The following is a 15,648-nucleotide window of genomic DNA, read 5'->3' on the forward strand; positions in this document are numbered from 1 at the left end:
CAATATATATATATATATATATATATATATATATATATATATATATATATATATATATATATATATATATATATATATATATATATATATATATATATATATATATATATATATATATATATTGTGTGAAAGGAGCCCCCACCCCTTATCCATAACTCAATGTAAACACTTCGTGTCGCTTCCGCTTTGACAGTTAACCTACACGTTTGTGGAAAGGAGTGGGGGTTTACCGATCCATCTGGTTACATATCATTAAGTAAAATGACCTCATTTTGATAATTTAGGAGTTCTTTGAGGAGCAACTTATATTTGTGTATGTGGTTCGTGGGTTTGTGGTAACCTAAAATGACTTTAGTAGAAATATTGTTCATTATTTTTAATACGTATTACCCATGGATTGTTACGGTGGTACAGTCCACAACACCCGGGTTTCCGCGCGAAAAGACGGCCCGCGCGCCCGAATTGCTTATAGCATTCACATAAGGAGACAGCACGCGGCAGTCGCTACCAGTGGTTCTGCTTTGTGTTTGATGACGGCGTACTAAAGTTCGTTTTAGCGGTTTTATTTTTTAGTTTGCAGTTACGATGCCATCCAGAACGTCCCTGTCTTTGCCAGACGATGTCAGAAAAAGGTACTTATAACGTGTCTTAAATGCTGCCCTAATCATGATGAAGCTAGTGTGGTTTTATCCTGAGTCAGAGTCTACAACAACGACCCTCACGCATTCGTCACTCCCTTAGTTAGAGTTTACCTGTGCGGGCTCGGCTTAACGAGCACGTTACCCTTGGTTTGTACTAGCAGCTGCAGCTAGCTGTAGCATATGCCATTCGACCAATTAGGGAGGTTTGAAGTAGTTTTCCCTTCTACTAGCCCGCTAGCAACGTTAGCATCACAGTGATGGAACGACATGACATTTGGCGCCAGTTGGGAAGTCCTGATACCCACGCTTTTTTTTATCATTATCTTGGTATCACAGACAATATGTGTAGCTCTGTAAGATTGGCGCCCTGTAACTTGCAATTTCCGGTTCAAATACATGCCATTTGTTTACAGACTGCAGATGCTGGAGGAGGACGGATCTTCAGAGGAGGTAAAAGCTCTTAGTGTAGTTAATCCCAATGTGGGTGTTCTGCTTTGACAACTTTGAATATGCATGCAAAGATGGTTTCATTTAGAGCCCAGGCTTCCAACATATTTTATTATGAGACCATGGATACAAATATGGCTTTTTTTTCTTTAAAAAAAAAAGCTGCCCTGTTATCTTGCTACTGCATACTTTCTTCTTTTGAATGTAAGATGTAGCTACCTATTAAAAAAAATATTTTTTTAACTGTCATGGTAGTTTGTGTGTGTTTTAAGATTTATATTTTTATCTGGAAAACAAACAAAATATATATATTTTTTAGGATCAAGTCAAAGAGAAGCTAAAGTTGGTGCAGGACTTTCTGCATGATGATACTCAAACCCAGTTGACCAGTCTTGAAAAAGAAATGAAAAGTTCTGAGATCTCGAAGGTTTGATACATCCCATTATGGCAACATAATTTAATAATTACCTCTGTTGGTTGGCTGCTTGCTGATTTCTTGTTTGTTTTTCATTTTTAGGAGGTATACATATCAAAAGTAAAGGCCTTATTGGGAAAGGAACTTCATCTGGAGAATGACTTGGAAGTTGGAAAAACAAATGGCTTCTCAAACGGCTCTCATGAAGATGAGCAGGATGAAGAAGCCATGGGCACAGATGATGTCAAATCACCGCCTCCTTCCAAAGGGAAGGCTGGACGCAGGAGCAAGTCCAATGGTGATTCAAAAAGTAGGCCTTTTTTTTTTTTTTTAATTATGCAGTCATGGGTTTTAAAAAATCAGTGTGTTAAAATATAAAATCATCCACTTCTAGAGTCTCCAGCAAGTGCAAGAGTCACCAGGAATAGTGGGAAACAGCCAACTATCTTGTCAATGTTCTCCAAAGTGTGCGTATAAGTTTTATATGTATATATGCATAATTGGAAGCTCCATTTATTCAAAAAAAGTGGTAATGTATAAATATTACATTTGTTTTGCAGTCAAAAGCGCAAGTCTGAGGAAATGAGTGAAGAAAGTGTCAATGGAAAAGATGAAGTGAAGAAAGAGGAGGATGTCGAAGAGGTGCATATTAAGAGGCATCTTTGTGGCCTTCATTGTCTAATATAATTGAGTGTTTTATTGTTTTGCATTGTAGTCTCAAGAGAAGAAGCGCCTCAAAGTGGAATCTGATGAAAAGTAACTCATTTTTCCTGATCTTTTTGTGTTGACTTTTTGATGTCGGATAAACTGATTTACGCTTCTCCTGCTGTAGTTCTGCTGCAGAAGATTGTAAGAATGACACAACCAAGCCAGTATCTGCTGCAAAGGTATTTAATCGATAGAACTGCTCTTTTATGTCTTTTGTTTTTCCAACATCTGTGATTCCAAACACACAAACTATTTATACATTTTTTTTTATACATTTTTTTGTTGTCTTTCTAGACCCCACCTCCCAAATGTCAAGATTGCCGACAGTTTTTGGATGACTCAGATCTGAAGTTCTTTCAAGGAGATCCTGATAATGCTGTGAGAATTTCCTACCCATTTAATATATAGTGGGTGCACACACATTTTTATTTTGCCTTATGGGTTTCTTTCCCTTTTTCAGCTTGATGAACCTGAGATGTTAACAGATGAGCGTCTCTCCCTCTTTGACTCAAACGAGGATGGGTTTGAGAGCTACGATGATCTGCCACAGCACAGAATCACAAATTTCAGGTTTGCAGTTGTTTAAGTGTTACAATGACGCCAGAGATATTTACAATGTTTGCACCACATTCTCCTTTTCTTAGCTTTATTGTTAATTTTTTCATGAATAATGGCATATTTTACCTTTCAGCGTGTATGATAAACGCGGTCATCTGTGTCCGTTTGACTCCGGACTGATTGAGAAGAACGTGGAGCTTTACTTCAGCTGTGCCGTTAAACCCATCTACGATGACAATCCTTGCTTGGATGGTAAGAAATGCTTCAGTTCAAGCACTGATAAAAGATTTTATTTTGTTTCTATTGTTGCTTTATCCATCTTCTTTTGATGCAAAATCAGGTGGAGTTCCTGCAAAGAAGCTTGGGCCGATCAACGCCTGGTGGATCACTGGGTTTGATGGAGGAGAAAAGGCTCTAATTGGTTTCACAACAGGTAACGCAGTTGTTTTCACGTCTAAAGTTTAATTTCCAGTGTTTCTCAGACTAATGTCAACTCTCTCTGTGCAGCGTTTGCGGATTACATCTTGATGCAGCCCAGCGAGGAGTATGCCCCCATTTTCGCACTGATGCAGGAAAAGATCTATATGAGCAAGATAGTGGTAGAATTCCTCCAGAAAAACCCAGATGTTACTTATGAAGACCTCCTCAACAAAATTGAGGTGGTGTTTTTCAGTTAAAGTTTTTCTTTTTAACACCCCCCCCCCCCCCCCCCCCCCCTTATCAAATGTGAATCTTGACAGACTATCTTCTTTTTCTACTTTCAGACAACAGTTCCTCCTGCAGGACTAAACTTCAACTGTTTCACTGAAGACACTCTGCTGCGCCACGCCCAGTTTGTGGTGGAACAGGTGGAGAGCTACGACGAGGCTGGCGACTCGGATGAGCAGCCCATCATCGTCACTCCCTGCATGAGAGACCTCATCAAACTCGCAGGAGTCACTCTGGGGAAAAGGTACAGTTAATACATTCAGACGCTTGTAAATAAATTTATATTTAAGAATTTTTAAGTTCATAATTAAGTGACATCACCTCAAAGTTAAAAAGAAAAAAGGGTCTCTCCTTTTGGTGGGATACTTAATTGCCCGACTATTGTATAATAAAGTAGAACAGTTTGGGATTATGACCATGTATCCTTAAAAACACTTAATTGTATTTAGATTGAACCCTTTTTAAATTTTATTTTTTAATTTTCTGCACGTCAGTCTTTGTCTCCCTGATGTCTAACATGTTTTTAACACTTCCTAATGCAGCACGCTGCTGTACTGGTAGGTGGTTCTTGCTGTGATTGCATCTTTATTCTGCTATGTGGTGTTTTTCTGTCAAACATTTAGAAAGTGAACAGAGTTCACACTGAGACACATACATGGTTTTTAAACTATTTTCATTTTCAGTTATTTTGATTTATATTGTGGTCTTTCAGTGTGATTTGCTTTTGTAAAGTTTTGTTGGAATAGTTTGGGATGAAACAAAATTATTTTAAGTCAAAGGTCAGAAATGTAAAAAAAAATGAAACTATCATGAAACTTGAAGAAAATGTTTCTTAAGAACTTCCTTTCTTTTTTTATCTTTTATGTTTATTTGTGTTTTGAGGTAAATTAATAGGCCTAGAGTTGGCTTTATTTTCAAGGTAATAGAGTAATTTTTAAAAAAAAGTCTTTCCAAAATAAAATTATTTCACGTTTTATACTTTCAAAATTTTAAAAGCCGTGAATTATCACTAGATTTATTTCTCTGACAAATTTTCCGAGGTAAAGAGTTTCAAAGAAAAAAAATCCTGTTTAAGTGTTAATATTTCATCTTTAAAGTTTTTTTCCATAGTTCTCCAAAGGTCAAAGGTTAAGTTTTGTTTGCTTGTACTGCTGCATGGCCTGATGCTGTGGTGTGTTTACGGCCAGGAGCTTCTTAGTTCCATCCCTCACCATACGATCCTGTGTTTGTGCTGCTCCAAAACCCGCCTCTCCTCTAAACGCTGACTCTGTTTTGTTGATAGGAGAGCTGCCAGAAGACAAGCCATCCGTCACCCGACGAAGATCGAGAAGGACAGCAAAGGACCGACGAAGGCAACAACCACTAAACTGGTCTACCAGATCTTCGATGCCTTCTTCTCTGACCAGATAGAGCAGAACGATAAAGAGAGTGCGCTCAAAAGGCAGCGTTGTGGCGTTTGTGAAGTGAGTTGGTTATTGTGTTCTTTGGTTTGTTTGTTTTTTGTGAAGTTACAACTCCAAATCTAACAAACTGGAATCTTTTTAGGTTTGCCAGTCTCCTGATTGCGGCAAATGTACCGCCTGCAAAGATATGATCAAGTTTGGAGGAAGCGGTCGAAGCAAGCAAGCCTGTAAACAGAGAAGGTGAGGATGTCTGAGGATCTCTTTGTGGGAAGTCCAAGTCATCACAAACGTTTTGATGGGAAAAAAGTTCTGGTTCAGTTTAACTTTGCCGTATATGCCGCTACAATCATTGCTGCAGGATAAATATTTTTTTTTACAGAAATCCTCGTGTCTCTTCTGCTTCAACTCTTCATACTTTTGTTGTGGTTGCGACAGAGAAATCCGATCTATTAAACTCTCTGATGGCCTTCTTTTCATGCTGTTTAGATGCCCTAATCTTGCTGTAAAAGAGGCTGAAGATGATGAGATTGTTGAGGAAGATGTTTTGGTAGAAAAGGCAAAGAAGGACGCCAACACCAAGAAGAAGAAACAAACTCAGTGCAAGCTTGCATGGATCGGAGAGCCTATACTGGTATGTCTTTTAGTTTTTTTGATTGATTTACTTAAGCCACAAATGTAACTGACAATGATCTGTTTGGCTTTAGTCGGAGGGGAAGAAACACTACTACAAGAAAGTGTCCGTCAATGATGAGGTTTTGGAAGTGGGAGACTGCGTTTCGGTTTTATCTGATGATCCATCCGTTCCTCTGTATCTGGCCAGGTACAAGAAAGAAAAGGTGTACTTTGGTGATGTTTTGTTTTACAGAGGAGTAACCTCCGTTCGTGTATTGTCTCTCAGGATCACTTCAATGTGGGAGGGTTCCCACGGGAAGACCTTCCATGCTCACTGGTTCCTTCGAGGGATTCACACAGCGCTCGGAGAATCCTCTGATCCACTGGAGCTCGTCGTCGTGGATGAATGCGAGGACATGCTGCTCAGTTATGTCCATGAAAAAGTGAACGTTATGTACAAAGCTCCCTCCAACAACTGGTTCATGGAGGTCAGTGGATCAAAGCTGATCAAAAGTTTCCAGATTCATGCTGTCATTTTCAGAAACGTTCACATGTGACGTTTAACGTTTTAGGGTGGAATGGATGTTGACCTCAAGGTGGTTGAGGATGATGGGAAGAGTTTTTTCTACCAGTTTTGGTATGACACAGAGTTTGCCCGATTTGAGACTCCTCCCAAGACTTCAGAACCAGAGGACTGCAAGTACAGGTGACTGATGTTCTGATGTTTGTGATGTTCTTTCTTTGATGCGATGGCTAAACTTGACTCTTCCTCTTCTTTTCTTTTACCTTCAGGTTCTGTGGCAGCTGTGCTCGCATTAAAGAGAGAGCAGAGCAGGAAGTGCCTCAAGCACTCGAACCTCTAGAGAATGAAAGCGGCGACACAAAGGTTCTGTATGCGCTGGCTTGCTTCAAAGGCGAGCAGTTTAAAATTGGAGATGGAGTTTACCTGCCTCCTGACTCCTTCAGTTTCAAGTGAGTGTTGTGTATTTCAAATGGTTTTCTTATGTACAGGGCACAAAATTAAATTGGATTATTGTTTTCCACCTTATATTTTCTGCGTTTAGTATGAAGCCTGCTAGCCCAGTGAAGCGCTCCCACAGGAAGGAGGACGTGGATGAAGATCTGTATCCCGAGTACTACCGGAAGTCCTCAGACTACATCAAAGGGTCAAACCTGGATGCTCCGGAGCCTTTCCGTGTCGGCCGCATCAAGGAGATCTTCTGTCATCGCCGTAGCAACGGAAAATCTGACACTGCAGACGTCAAACTGACACTTTACAAGTTCTACAGGTAGGAAAAGGAATTGAAAATCTGTTACTGAAATTTTTTTTATATAGATATATGTATTAAAGAAATAAACTACTGTTTTTTTTGTTTTTCCTCACCCCCCAGACCAGAAAACACTCACAAAGGTGTTAAAGCGAGTTACCATGCTGACATTAACCAGCTCTACTGGAGTGATGAAGAAGTGACTGTCCGCATGTCTGAAGTTCTGGGCCGCTGTCAAATAGAATATGCAGAAGACCTGATTGAATCGGTCCAAGACTATTCCAGCGGTGGACCAGACCGCTTCTATTTTCTGGAGGTACCGTTAGGATTACTTTTTGTACCATAATTCAAGAACTTGCTGTTCAGCTTCTTTATAGGTGACTGGTTGTATGATTGTGTACGCAGGTGAAAATGGAACCAATGTTTAATGTTTGTTTCCCTCACAGGCCTACAATGCAAGGTCTAAAAGCTTTGAGGATCCTCCAAATCACGCCCGGTCTGCAGTTCATAAAGGAAAAGGAAAGGGCAAAGGAAAAGGTTGGTTTGAACTCTGACATGTAGAAATGAATCACCTCTGAGATCACTGAAACCTGGTCTCTATCCCATCAGGAAAAGGCAAAGGGAAGGCTTCACAGGAACAGCAGGACTCCAACGTTGGCCCACAGATGCCTAAAGTTCCAAAATATCGCACCCTTGATGTTTTCTCTGGCTGTGGGGGCCTGTCCGAGGGTTTCCATCAAGCCGGTAATAAATCCATGTCAGAATGTTTGGGGGTCTGGAATGTCTTTTTTTTTCGTTTTCTGATCAATTATGCAAAAAATTAGCTTTGTATTTAAGTAAGCAGTGAATCTTTTGGAAAATGGAGGACTTCATGTGTGGAATAAAACACACAGTTGTTTATTTTGCAGTGCATTGCTCAGACTCAATCTGCTGCTTTCAGGCATCTCGGAGTCACTGTGGGCCATCGAGATGTGGGAGCCGGCAGCTCAGGCCTTCAGGCTCAACAACCCCGGCACCACAGTCTTCACAGAGGACTGCAACGTCCTGCTGAAGCTGGTCATGTCCGGGGAGAAGACCAATTCTCTGGGTCAGAAGCTGCCGCAGAAGGGAGACGTGGAGATGCTTTGTGGGGGGCCTCCATGTCAAGGCTTCAGTGGAATGAATCGCTTCAACTCTCGCACTTACTCCAAGTTCAAGAACTCGCTTGTGGTTTCCTATCTGAGGTATTTCTTGTCAGGATGTTGTTGCTGTTTTACAGTTGAACTGACTGTTAAAATGATTTTATTTGCCCCCCCCCCCCCCCCCCCCCCCTAGTTACTGTGATTACTACAGACCCAAGTTCTTCTTGCTGGAGAATGTGAGGAACTTTGTTTCCTTCAAGAACTCCATGGTTCTGAAGCTGACTCTGCGCTGCCTTGTGCGGATGGGCTACCAGTGTACCTTTGGTGTTCTTCAGGTGAGACTGACCTTCAGACTGCGGCCTAGACTGTTCCTACGGGTCTTCTGCATGTGTGAAGCTCTTATACTGCACCTAAGCACGAGTCCCTGAGGTGACGTTTGTTCTGCTCCTCAGGCGGGTCAGTATGGCGTTGCCCAAACACGCCGCAGAGCTATCATCCTGGCTGCTGCTCCAGGAGAGAAGCTGCCTCGCTACCCTGAACCGCTGCACGTGTTTGCGCCCAGAGCCTGCTCTCTGAGCGTGGTGGTGGATGAAAAGAGATACGTCAGTAATGTTACCCGGTAAAGAAAACCCTATAAAATAAAACAGTGAAGCTGTCTGCTTCACTGACTTCAGATGAAAGAAAAATATGTCTAACACTTCTGGGATTATTTTTGTTTTTAACATCAGAGGTAACGGGGGCATCTACAGAACCATCACAGTCAGAGACAGCATGTCCGACCTCCCCGAGATTCGCAATGGTGCATCTGCCCTGGAGATTTCCTACAACGGGGAGCCTCAGTCTTGGTTTCAGAGACAGATCAGAGGCACGCAGTATCAGCCCATTCTCAGGGATCATATCTGCAAGGTAAGTTTACCTGATGCTCTTCAAAAATACCTAAATGATGCATAACGTGTGTGTAGATGTACCAAAGAGCATCTGTCTGTCTGTTTGAAGGACATGAGCGCTCTGGTTGAGGGTCGGATGCGTCACATTCCCTTGGCTCCAGGCTCTGATTGGAGAGATCTGCCCAACATTGAGGTTCGCCTCAAAGATGGCACCATGACCAAGAAGCTGCGCTACACCCACACTGACAAGAAGAATGGCCGCAGCAGCACCGGCGCCCTCAGAGGCGTCTGTACTTGTGCCGGAGGTGAGCAGCACTTTTTTCAGGATGTCCTGAAATCATCTCCAGTGTGACTCTGACCCGCTCTGTGTGTCGTTTTAGGGAAGCCTTGTGATCCCGCAGACCGGCAGTTCAACACTCTGATCCCCTGGTGTCTGCCCCACACCGGGAACCGCCACAACCACTGGGCCGGGCTTTATGGCAGACTGGAGTGGGATGGGTTTTTCAGCACGACTGTCACCAACCCCGAACCCATGGGCAAGCAGGTGCAGAGACTTTGCTTTTCTGTATTACTTTAAAAAGAGCAATCATAAGCAGAAGAGTGATGATCAGAGTAATCAAAAATTAGAATATAAAAGTAGTCCATTATTATCAAAGTGTATTTAAGAATATCGGGCTGTGTTGTTAGAAGTTAGAATTTGATCAGCTGACTGGACTCTTCAAGCTGGAGATCAGCATTTAATCTTTTGGTTTTAACTCGTTGATATTCAGGGCCGCGTTCTGCACCCTGAGCAGCACCGAGTGGTCAGTGTCAGGGAATGTGCTCGCTCTCAAGGATTTCCTGACACCTACCGCTTCTTTGGAAACATCCTGGACAAACACAGACAGGTGAAGTCTTTCAGTCATTGGATTGACACCATTTCAAGACGTTTTCTTTCTTTGCTTTGTCATTTACTTTTATTGTTTTTATGTTTTATGTTCTTCAGGTTGGAAATGCCGTTCCACCTCCGCTCTCCAGAGCTATTGGGCTGGAGATTAAGAAGTGTGTCATTGAGAGAATGAAGGAAGAAGAAACAACAGGTGCCTGATTTTGGGTCAATGCTAACTTCTCTGATTTTTCTTTAAAAAAGAGAAATATGAACATGTTTTCTTTATTTTTTGTCTGCAGATGTCATCAAACAAGAAAAGATGGAAGTCTCTGATTAGTTCATTTCCTGTTCAAGCACAATAAGATCTAGAAGTTCTGGGTTTTGGGATTGTTTTATTTTTTACTATTTGCTGTCTGTGAATTGACCACTATGGACATGTAATGTAGTACCCATCCCGTGTTTTAACTGCTTTTAATCATGTTCCTCGATGTTTAATGTGCAACAAATTGTATGTAGTTTTTATATGTTAAAATTCAAATAAAGCTCTTATGAAATTTTATTTTAGACTGAAGTAAATGGATATTTCACTCCGCAACCTGTTATCTATAGCATTAACTCCCATTCATGTATGCAGGTCAAATCCAAAATGTCCTTTTTTAATCTAAGTCCAGATTTAATGTTAATGCTTTGAAACAGACAAGGTTCTAAAGAACTGAAAGTGTCCCTGGATTTTTTCCTGTTTAGAATTGGCTAAAGTTTTTACAAATTTCCCTACTATGCTTTGAAATTTGTTTATTGCAAGCAATTCAGACTAAAAGTATGTAGATTAAGTTTAGTCATTGGAAAATGAAAAATGCACACATTCTTTTAACCCTTGTGCTATCCTAGGCACTTTAACATTGGGAGTGGGGTCATCTAGACCCACTAGACAGTGCTCTGAACCTTTTTTCTTCAATGATTTGTGATCTTCACTGGTGTCCATGGATTACATGAAATCTTTCCACCTTTGTCATGGTAGGGAGAACATGTCAATGTAAGGGTGGGGTCATCTAAGATAGCACAAGGGTTACGGCCCTTCAAGTTTGAAGTACTTCCTTTTGTAGATTTTGATTTATAAAAGCTCTTTTGTACTTAAAGGCATTTGTCATTTTGACAAATCTAATCAAGTTAAGTATTCACTTAAAAGCAACATGAAGCTGGAAATCTGTATTAAATGTATTATTTCAAGATTCAAGAACAACTTTATTAATCCCCGAAGGGAAATTTAGTTGCAGTAGCAGCACTAAGGAAATAGGGGGGATAAAGACAGACACAAAATATACAGGGAAGAAAAAAGGAAAAATTGGAATAAAATAATAGTATAACTGTACAGTCTGTAACTCTAGAATTCTCATGTACATCCAAGTCTGCCAGATGAATTGTGGAGTCTAATGGGAGAAATGACTTCCTGTATCGTTCTCAGGCACAGCGGGGTTGTATAAGTCTTCCGCTGAAACTGCTTCTCAGGTTGTCCACCTACCTGAAGAGGGGATGGGAGGGATTGTCCATGATGGTCCCCAGTTTAGCCAGTAGTCTGTCCCCCACTACCTCTTCCAGATTGGCAGGCTTGAAGTCAATAACAGACCCTGCTTTTCTAATAAGTTTGTTCAGTCTGTTGGCGTCCTTTGCTTTGATGCCAGCACACTGCAGCAAAGAAGATGGTGCTCGCCATGACAGACTGGTAGAACATGTGGAGCATCCTACTGCAAACATTGAAGGACCTGAGTCTCCTCAGGAAGTAAAGTCTGCTCGTACCCTTCTTCTAAACCGCCTCAGTGTTTGTGGACCAGTCCAGTTTATCGTCTAGATGTACACCCAGGAACTTGTAGGACGAGACAATTTCCACATCCGTCCCACCGATACAGACTGGGGAGGGCGGAGACTTTCTCCTGCTAAAGTCAATCGCCATCTCTTTAGTCTTGGCCACGTTCAGCAGCAGGTAATTTTCCCCAGACCACCTGACGAAACACTCCACGAGGCTCCTATACTCCTCTTCCCGTCCATCTTTCACACACCCGACTACAGCTGTGTCATCCAAGTGCTTCTGGAGGTGACAGAGCTCAGAGTGGTACTGGAAGTCAGCTGTGTATGTGGTGAATAGGAAGAGGGACAGCACGGTTCCCTGAGGGGCTCCTGTGTTGCTTATCAGGGTGTCAGACACACAGCTCTGCAGTCTCACAAACTGAGGTTGACCTGTCAGGTAGTCCTCAATCCACGAGACCAGGGCTTTATTTATTTAATATTGGCTTTGTTGAAATTCTATGGTGTGTAAATGCAACATAAGCACACAATCTGTGAATTTGGTATAGAAATCAATCAAAAAACCTTAAAATTAATAAAACTGCAACGATATTTCTGAATTCATTCTCTTTATTGAAGCAATAGCCACATTTTACCACAATAGAATCTGGCATCTTTCTAGAAATCCGTTTGAACTCAGTTGTTTGAAGGCCTGTAAAGAGAATAAACAATGTTAGCACCAGTTTTAAAGCAATGTTTTAACACAAATACTTGAATGGGAGAAGAAGCTTACTTGGCCCATTCAACATTAAGAATAAGATGGTCATATCCAAATCCTGAGACCCCCGCGATGGCTCTGGCGGCATCCTCCCGACGATGGAAACTGATGAAGGCAAACCCCTGCAGGAAATGAGATGCAGCGTTAACTGGAGCGCGTCATTCGCTCATGAGAGCACACATCAACTGTCTATCGACATATTAATATCAGATGCAGACAGAAGGCAGCTCTCACCAAAAAGATCTTTTTGGCTTATATAAGTTAGGGTTAATAGTTGTGATTACAAACAGAACCATGATTGGGTTAAAGTAACCTATTTTCAGTTGAAACAAGCCTTCATAACTGATCTGTACTGCTTTTTTTGAAATGGCCTCTAACCTTGGACTGCCCTGTATTCTTATCCTTGGCCAGATAAATCCTTGAGATGGAGCCAAACGGTCTGAAGAGTTCCTGCAGGTCCGTCTCACGGGTGTCCTCCGACAGGTTGGTCACACGAATGGTTGCATTGTCATCAGCTGTGCAATCACATACAATTTCAAGGGATAAAGTTTTGCTGCTGAAAATAATTGTACATGTTTTGCCCTGAAGCCTCACCTCTGCGGTTGGGCTGCATGGACTCTCCTCTTCCCCGGCCTCCATCCCTCAGACTTGGAGGAACGTACTTCCCCGTCTTGCTTTGGGCGGGCTGAGCAGGCTCTGGTTCCGCTAAGGAAAGTAAGAGGAAGCAGGAGTCACTGGTGAGGTGTTTAGAAAAAAAAAATTCTCAAATAGTGTTTCTGAGAATAAAGAGCAAATGCTACCGGCGCCAGCGGGCTTTTCCTTGTCTCCGGTAGACAGTCCAAGCTGCTCAGCCAGCTCTTTCTGCATGGGGCCCAGGGTGTCCTTGTATGGACAGCGGGTGGTCCAGTGGTCGCCTTTACAAATACGACAGGACACAATCTTCTGTCCCTTTAGCTTGTTCATGGGATCCTCATCCTGGTCTTGAGCATTCAAATCCTGCAAAAAGCAAAATTAGTAAATCCACAAGGAAAGTTGGTTCACAACAATTAAGCAGAAAATAATATTTAATGCAAGTTATTACCTCTTTGCTGGAGATGAAAGTCATGAAGACATCATCACTGACTGTGGTGGTGGCAACATTTGGGCCAGGAGCATCAAACTCAGAGTTGCCAAACTTTTTCCAGTTCTGAAAAGAGTAAACTCACTGTTGCACAACAACCAATCCCACAAAAGTAATCCCAGTTTAAACACAACTCCACAAACCTTCCTCCTGGCAACGGCTTTTGATGCTTTCCTCGTCTCAATCTTAAAAGTCCGTACAATCTACAGAGATTGAAAAAGAATCCATGAAATAATTCAGTTGAAGCAGGTCATCACTTTAACCACTGTGGACATGCTGTTTACCTTATATTTCTTTCCATCTTCCTCGTCGATTTTATACTCTGTGATAGTTTTGATATTACCTCTAATCGTCTCCTTTGGGGAGGGAAGTGTGGCTGTCAATGACACAAAAACAAGTAGACAAATGAATTACAGCCTAAAAATTCTTAGAAGATATTTTAGGTCATTTAATTTTTTCAACTGGGTCTAAACAAAAAAATTAGTTCACAAAGCAGCTAATAAGTAATATGTTAATTTGTAACGAATCTTTGTATTGCGGTTTTTGTTTTTGGGTTGTGGTGATGCTAACATGTTTTATGAAAACAACAGAAGTAAATTTTGTATGCGTTTATAATGATTTATTAATTTAAAACCTAACAAGTAGAGGGCACAATAATATTTGGATGAATGGGCTACTTTTATCAAAATATTGTTAATAAGTTGTATTGCGCGTTTAACATAATTAATTACAAATATTTTGTATCTATAATTTGTGTACAGATGTTCCAACTACATTTTATCATTAAATTACATTGAATTACATGTTGAATTCACTACACACAACTGTCCCAATTTTTAACGGGATTTGCCAAAAGTCTCGGGACGGACATGAATTAAATGCGAGCCAAACACGAATATTTTGAATATTTGACATACTGCAAAATAATTAATTTGAGAGCAGTTACCGTCTCCTAACCTAACGGAGCTTGTTAGCTGCAAGCTTTTATGTTAGCCACATCGATGCTATTTTGACAACAGAAAATTTGCGCCAACAACCGTCCAACATGACATTTCTCTAAAACCTATTTCTTTTAAAATAAAAACAATTTTAACACGTGTATACGCAACGTTTTTCCCTGGATATATTTATTTTAAAAAGCAGACGAACACGTGGACATGAAGCCGGGTTAGCCGGCCTCCTTGAACCAAGCAGTGTTACCATAAATTAGCTTCAATGCTAACAGCTTTCTTTCTTACTTTCATCTACTTCCTCCTCGACTTGGTCGGCCCAGCTGGGCTTAGAGCTAAAATACAGAGAAGATAATCAACATTAAACCAGTAAAAAAGACATTTGTGACATATAAACACTGATGGAAAATCTAAATGACACTCACTCGTCGTACTCCACCGACGGCATCCTGCGTGTTAGCTTAGCTCGAGAAGGACCGAGCCGCGCCGAGAGCAGGTCGCTTCCGGAACTTAAACTTCAAAATAATAGCATAATAATAATAATAATAATAATAATAATAATAATAATAATAATAATAATAATAATAATAATAAAAGAAAAAACTTTTTCGCTACATGCATGGCACAAATCGGATTATAATCTGTTTTTTTTAATTGCCATCTGAATCTGATCAGTTATTGTCTGGTGATTGTAGTTCTCTGATTTTTCTAATTAAAAACAGATTTCTATTCGATAATTTGACATTTTCCTATGCGTTTATATACATTTTTATAAAGTGTTGAAATTTAATAAAAGCTACATAAAGAATAATTTATTAAAAAAAGACAATGAACAGATGATTGGCATTTAAACAAAAGACTTCAGAAGCGTGTAGTCTTTTATACACCTTAAAGCTCTGTTGGGCAACTCTGACAAGAATCAAACTGGATTATTATTTGTTATCTAAAGTTTGGATTCGTTTTGGGTTTTCTTCAAGTTGATAGATTTGTGCAATCGTGCATTGTTTCACATTTTTTTCCTACCAAATAGGTTTAGCCATCAGGCAATAAGTTTAGAATTTGACATACATTTTTGAGATAGTTGTAGCAGAACCACATCATATTTCATTTAACAATTTGATAAAATAAGTTGAATTTATCAACCTAAAATCAATTCAGACCACACTAGAAATTGTGTAAATGAAATAATTATTTATTCACTTACTTACAAAATCTATATGACAAAAAGAGAGGGATTTGAAGCAAGTTTGTTTTGTTCAGATGGAATTTATTTATTCTTTTAATCACTGATTCAACTATTTTAGAAACACATAATATATTAATTATGAAAAACTTTTACCTGAACATCTAATAACAAGTAAGAAATGATTGCACAAACAGCTTCA

The 15,648-nt window shown here is 40.4% G+C and overlaps 2 protein-coding genes across 3 annotated transcripts; one reads left to right on the forward strand and one right to left on the reverse strand.

The window, feature by feature from the left end:
• Positions 1 to 438: 438 nt before the first annotated feature.
• dnmt1 (DNA methyltransferase 1) lies at positions 439 to 10,195 on the forward strand. Of its 2 annotated transcripts, XM_023957476.1 has the most exons (35): positions 439 to 632; positions 1,055 to 1,091; positions 1,408 to 1,515; positions 1,606 to 1,813; positions 1,898 to 1,970; positions 2,064 to 2,145; positions 2,219 to 2,259; positions 2,336 to 2,390; positions 2,506 to 2,589; positions 2,672 to 2,781; positions 2,903 to 3,021; positions 3,110 to 3,202; positions 3,277 to 3,428; positions 3,534 to 3,721; positions 4,020 to 4,034; positions 4,760 to 4,940; positions 5,023 to 5,120; positions 5,367 to 5,511; positions 5,585 to 5,700; positions 5,779 to 5,980; positions 6,065 to 6,198; positions 6,285 to 6,464; positions 6,557 to 6,781; positions 6,884 to 7,076; positions 7,207 to 7,297; positions 7,370 to 7,504; positions 7,701 to 7,983; positions 8,075 to 8,216; positions 8,334 to 8,500; positions 8,610 to 8,787; positions 8,878 to 9,073; positions 9,149 to 9,312; positions 9,539 to 9,655; positions 9,754 to 9,847; positions 9,936 to 10,195. In XM_023957476.1, the coding sequence occupies exons 1-35, from the start codon at positions 586 to 588 to the stop codon at positions 9,971 to 9,973; spliced, it is 4,491 nt and encodes a 1,496-aa protein (XP_023813244.1). In that variant the 5' UTR covers positions 439 to 585; the 3' UTR covers positions 9,974 to 10,195. The 2 variants fall into 2 exon arrangements, with proteins under 2 accessions (XP_023813244.1, XP_023813245.1); XM_023957477.1 differs by lacking the exon at positions 4,020 to 4,034 and having other exon boundaries at positions 440 to 632.
• A 1,832-nt stretch (positions 10,196 to 12,027) lies between these two features.
• eif3g (eukaryotic translation initiation factor 3 subunit G) lies at positions 12,028 to 14,787 on the reverse strand. The gene is made up of 10 exons (XM_023957478.1): positions 14,689 to 14,787; positions 14,552 to 14,598; positions 13,598 to 13,689; positions 13,457 to 13,516; positions 13,275 to 13,379; positions 12,994 to 13,189; positions 12,788 to 12,898; positions 12,572 to 12,708; positions 12,209 to 12,315; positions 12,028 to 12,127 (listed from the first exon to the last, which is right to left on the reverse strand). The coding sequence occupies exons 1-10, from the start codon at positions 14,709 to 14,711 to the stop codon at positions 12,112 to 12,114; spliced, it is 894 nt and encodes a 297-aa protein (XP_023813246.1). The 5' UTR covers positions 14,712 to 14,787; the 3' UTR covers positions 12,028 to 12,111.
• Between the last annotated feature and the right edge of the window lie 861 nt (positions 14,788 to 15,648).

Source organism: Oryzias latipes, chromosome 8 (assembly GCF_002234675.1).
Source record: "Oryzias latipes chromosome 8, ASM223467v1".
Lineage (NCBI taxonomy): Eukaryota > Metazoa > Chordata > Actinopteri > Beloniformes > Adrianichthyidae > Oryzias > Oryzias latipes.

Bases quoted from the DNA above. Each gene is read 5' to 3' on its own strand.
- dnmt1 (XM_023957476.1), top strand. From the start codon at position 586: ATGCCATCCAGAACGTCCCTGTCTTTGCCAGACGATGTCAGAAAAAG. The intron at 3,022-3,109 runs GTAAGAAATGCT...ATGCAAAATCAG, and splicing joins TGACAATCCTTGCTTGGATG to GTGGAGTTCCTGCAAAGAAG. The intron at 6,782-6,883 runs GTAGGAAAAGGA...CTCACCCCCCAG, and splicing joins ACACTTTACAAGTTCTACAG to ACCAGAAAACACTCACAAAG.
- eif3g (XM_023957478.1), bottom strand. From the start codon at position 14,711: ATGCCGTCGGTGGAGTACGACGA. The intron at 13,690-14,551 runs GTAAGAAAGAAA...TGTCATTGACAG, and splicing joins CGAGGAGGAAGTAGATGAAA to CCACACTTCCCTCCCCAAAG. The intron at 13,190-13,274 runs GTAATAACTTGC...TGCTTTTTGCAG, and splicing joins CTTTCATCTCCAGCAAAGAG to GATTTGAATGCTCAAGACCA.